The 3,572-nt window shown below is 56.6% G+C and overlaps 1 protein-coding gene across 1 annotated transcript in view; it reads right to left on the bottom strand.

The window, feature by feature from the left end:
- Nucleotides 1–249: 249 nt before the first annotated feature.
- The window catches only part of TBC1D22B (TBC1 domain family, member 22B), a 10,471-nt gene continuing 7,148 nt past the window's right edge, over nt 250–3,572 (bottom strand). The window contains exons 9-13 of the mRNA XM_009875638.1: nt 1,865–1,971; nt 1,512–1,587; nt 1,116–1,243; nt 786–881; nt 250–378 (exon numbers count right to left, since the gene is read on the bottom strand). Coding sequence (XP_009873940.1) covers nt 250–378; nt 786–881; nt 1,116–1,243; nt 1,512–1,587; nt 1,865–1,971 — 536 coding nt within the window. The remainder of the gene's footprint in view (nt 379–785; nt 882–1,115; nt 1,244–1,511; nt 1,588–1,864; nt 1,972–3,572) is intronic.

The raw sequence follows: 3,572 nt of genomic DNA on the forward strand, positions 1-3,572 counted from the left end.
TGAGGGTCGCTGGAGTGGCACGTCCAGGCGCATGGAGTGGCAGACAGGCACACGTTAAAAGAGTTAAGACAAGAGTCCATGTGAGCTTTGTACAGCAAGGAGCAGCTCCCGGCCGGAGTGTCTTGAAGGACTTGAGACGACCAAAAAAAAAAACACCAAAATTTAAAAAAAAAATGCCACAGTGATCAGATCGGACCAGGACAAGGGAGTGGACACGGCGAGGGGGCGGAGGAAGTCGAGTCCTGGCACCTATCGGCGGTAATGGTTGGGTGCGTCTGCAAACATGTACTTGAGTCTGTAGGCTTCAGCGAGCAGGAGTCCGATCTCTTCGTTACCCCAGTGGATCGTGGGCAGGTTTTGCAACAACATCAGGAGGCCCTGAAAGAGGGGAAGGTGCTCAGTTTGGGGCGGCTGAAGGCAAAGCAGGGGCCGGCACGACCGGAGGAACCTGCTACAATCGTGGGGCTGAAAGGCTCAGAGACAGCTTCAACCTGTGCTCGTGCCTACGTCTGAGCAAGTGAAGCACCTCAGGTGCCCCCAAGCCCCTTGAGATAAAGGGGGCCACAGCTGGATGCCAGAAGGCAAACTCAAAAGGACTCACAGTGATCAAAGCTGGGTGCAGGGAGTGGTTTGAACTCTCCCACAGCTCCACTCTCTCCCCTGGGGCTCAGGGGTTACTTTTAGGCAAAGATCCTGAGAGGACGGTTGACGGTGTCCACTCCGGGCTCTCAACCAGAGTGATTCCTCTCCCCTCTACCCCCACGGAATCAGCCCCAGGGACTTACTTGGAAGTCTTCCTCATCTAGGATCTCCTTCCGCCACTTGATCAAGAAGGCTGCGCAGACGTACAGGTGGAAATGTGAGAATCCTTCTGGCTCCGACTGTAGACAGCAAAACTCTGCGTCAGCTCCTGCCGCTCAGCTGGAGCTCGGCCTCCCCAGACACAGACCTTCTACCCGTCCACCTAACACCCACCCAGCTAGAAACGTCCCAGGGCCATGCTGGTTGCTTCCCTCATCTCCCCACCCGCACTGTGCCACCAGGAGGTCTCTGTCCCCCCCATCTGTGGCCCCACTGCGACCGGCCACGCCGGAGACGCAGCGGGACCCACGTACCTGGTAGGTGTCCCAGAGGCGGATGGTGCAGCGAAGGGGCAGCTCCCTCATAAGCAGATTGTTCATCCAGCGAAAGGCGAACTGGAGGTATTCGACCTCGTACTTCCTAAAGTGATTGTGTACCTGCTCTGAAACAGCACGTTTCACTTACACACCTGGTGGACCATGGTGCCCCAGCTCCCGCACCCAACACGCCGGCTTCCATATGTTTTCTAGTTGAGAGCTCGTGTCCCAAACGCCTCCTCTCCTCACCTTGTACAACAAACCCTGCTCCCAGGAGGTTTCTGGCTGACCCCGCCCTGTCCTGCTTCCACACGTGCTGCAGGTGAGCATCTAACCCCCGTGCTAAGGAGACTTCCCGCTGCAGCGACCTGCTCAGATCCCCGCCTCACCTACCATCGATCCGGCTGACCAGCTCCTCCAGAGCTTTGACTTTCTTCTGGATCCCCGGCTGTGCAAAAGTGTAGTTATCCTGGGGAGAGAGGCCACGAGTCAGGAGCAGCAGCAGCTCCAACAACAGGTTGAAATGACCAAAACCAGATTCCCAGCTCCACAGGGAGCGGAGATCATCACAGGCCAAGGATACTCGGTGTTCAAGCCTGCTGTGAAGTCCCTAGTCAGGACAGTGCCAGTTGGACAACCTCTTATTTCCCCAAGACTTGACCCACAGGCTTTGCTCAGTGAAGTAGCAAAGCCTCCCTAATGCTGGGAGGAGCAGAGAGCTCCCCTCCACAGCCCCCGACACTCACCTGTATCCCGTCGAGCAGCTTGCTCATGCACCAGAAGCTGTCGGCTTCGATGCTCCGTAAAACGTCCTGTGACAGGTTTGTCACATCAAAGTTCTCCACGTCCTCCTCTGTGAAACAAAGAGAGAAGAGCGTTGGGGGACGGGGACACCAGGAGGACACTCCAAGTTGGATTCATCAGCATCAACTCAGGACTGAATCACAACAGGAACACCCAGAAAGTGGGTACCAACGCTGAGGATCCCCAAGGAAGAACGGCCAAAGCCTCAGAAACCTCTACAGGAGAGCAGAGGTCTCGGGCACCATCGCAAAGACCCAAAAGTGCGTAAACATCTTCCTGGAGAGCAAAAAGCCAGCGAGGAGATAGTCAGGAGAGACAGCTCTGGCCCCCCTGGCTCAGCCGACCCAACAGCTCCCTCCCTCCCTCCCTCCTGAGGAGGGCACCTGTCACGCCGCTAAATCCCACCGACAGATGTCAGAGCTACACTGGCCCCATTCCAAAGCCTGAAAAGCTCAGAAATCCAAACAAGCAGCTTTGATCTCGCTCGTAAAGGAGTGAGAGGACAGGGCTCAGGGCTGGAGTCGGGCCACTCCTCTTGGCTCCAACATGTCGCAGGGCAGCGCTCACAGGTAGGGGGTTGGGGAGCGAGGCACTGGCTGCCCCAACGTTTCTGCTCCCCTGGGGCAGAGCTCAGCTCCAGAACAAACCGCCACTGGGAGATTTAGGGACAAGCAAGGGCTTAACCCTGCATTAATCTGGCAATCTTGTACTGAAGAAAGAGCAGCAAAGCTGTTTTCCAGCTGCAGGTCATCATTTAAATCTATCACTCTTCTGCTGGCTCCTCCAGAGCCTCTAAATATTCCAGGTAAAGAGAAAGGCAAGAAAAAAAATCTGTTTAATATCCATCTCCTTCCCTAGATAACTTCCCCCGCAGGTGAAGGCGCAGGACAGGTGGGAGACGCAGCTTCAACCTCCCTCGGCAGCTCCAGGCAGGAGGACGAAGATGAAGAAGGGGACAGGGTGACCCCCCCAGGCGATGGGGACCATCCGCTGCCTGGAGACAAGAGAAGCAACCCTGCCAGCAGCCACAAAACAGCGGTAGGAGAGCCCCAGCATGAGCCAACACACATTGTAAAGAGGCTTTGGGGAAAAACAAACAACCAAACCACCAGCAACCCAGGTCTCCGGAGGGTGCAGCCCAGCACAAACATCTGCTGCGCAGCGTCACTACAGAGGCCCCGTGGAAAGGAGCGAGATCCTCAACATATGGCTCCGGTGGGGACTCAAAAGGAGGCAGCGGTGCGGTGACAGCTGGGACGTGGCTGCTGGTATCACAGGGTGCCTGAGGGCAGCCAGGGATTGCAAAAAACAAGTTTTTGCAAGTGACATTTCAACAGGGCTCACACAGAAGGGGCGTCACTTGAACCCCTGCTCCAAATGCCAGGCAGATCTGAGGAGACAGGGCTCCAGCCCCCCCCATCCCTGCTTTCCGCGGGGGAGCTTTAATGACTCCCCGATTCCAGGGAGCCGGAGTTCAGCGCAGGCTGGAGAACAGTTAAACCCAGTCTCAGCTCGCAGCTCGAGGGGCAAGTCTGCACCACGTGCAGTGAGCAACAGGTCCAGGGTGAAACCAGAGCTCGGAACAAGCCGGGTCAGTCACAACACCCTGGGACAAGGCTCCCCTGCCCTCCATCCTTCTGCTTATAGGGA

Source organism: Apaloderma vittatum, unplaced genomic scaffold, assembly GCF_000703405.1.
Source record: "Apaloderma vittatum isolate BGI_N311 unplaced genomic scaffold, ASM70340v1 scaffold23578, whole genome shotgun sequence".
NCBI classification, from domain to species: domain Eukaryota; kingdom Metazoa; phylum Chordata; class Aves; order Trogoniformes; family Trogonidae; genus Apaloderma; species Apaloderma vittatum.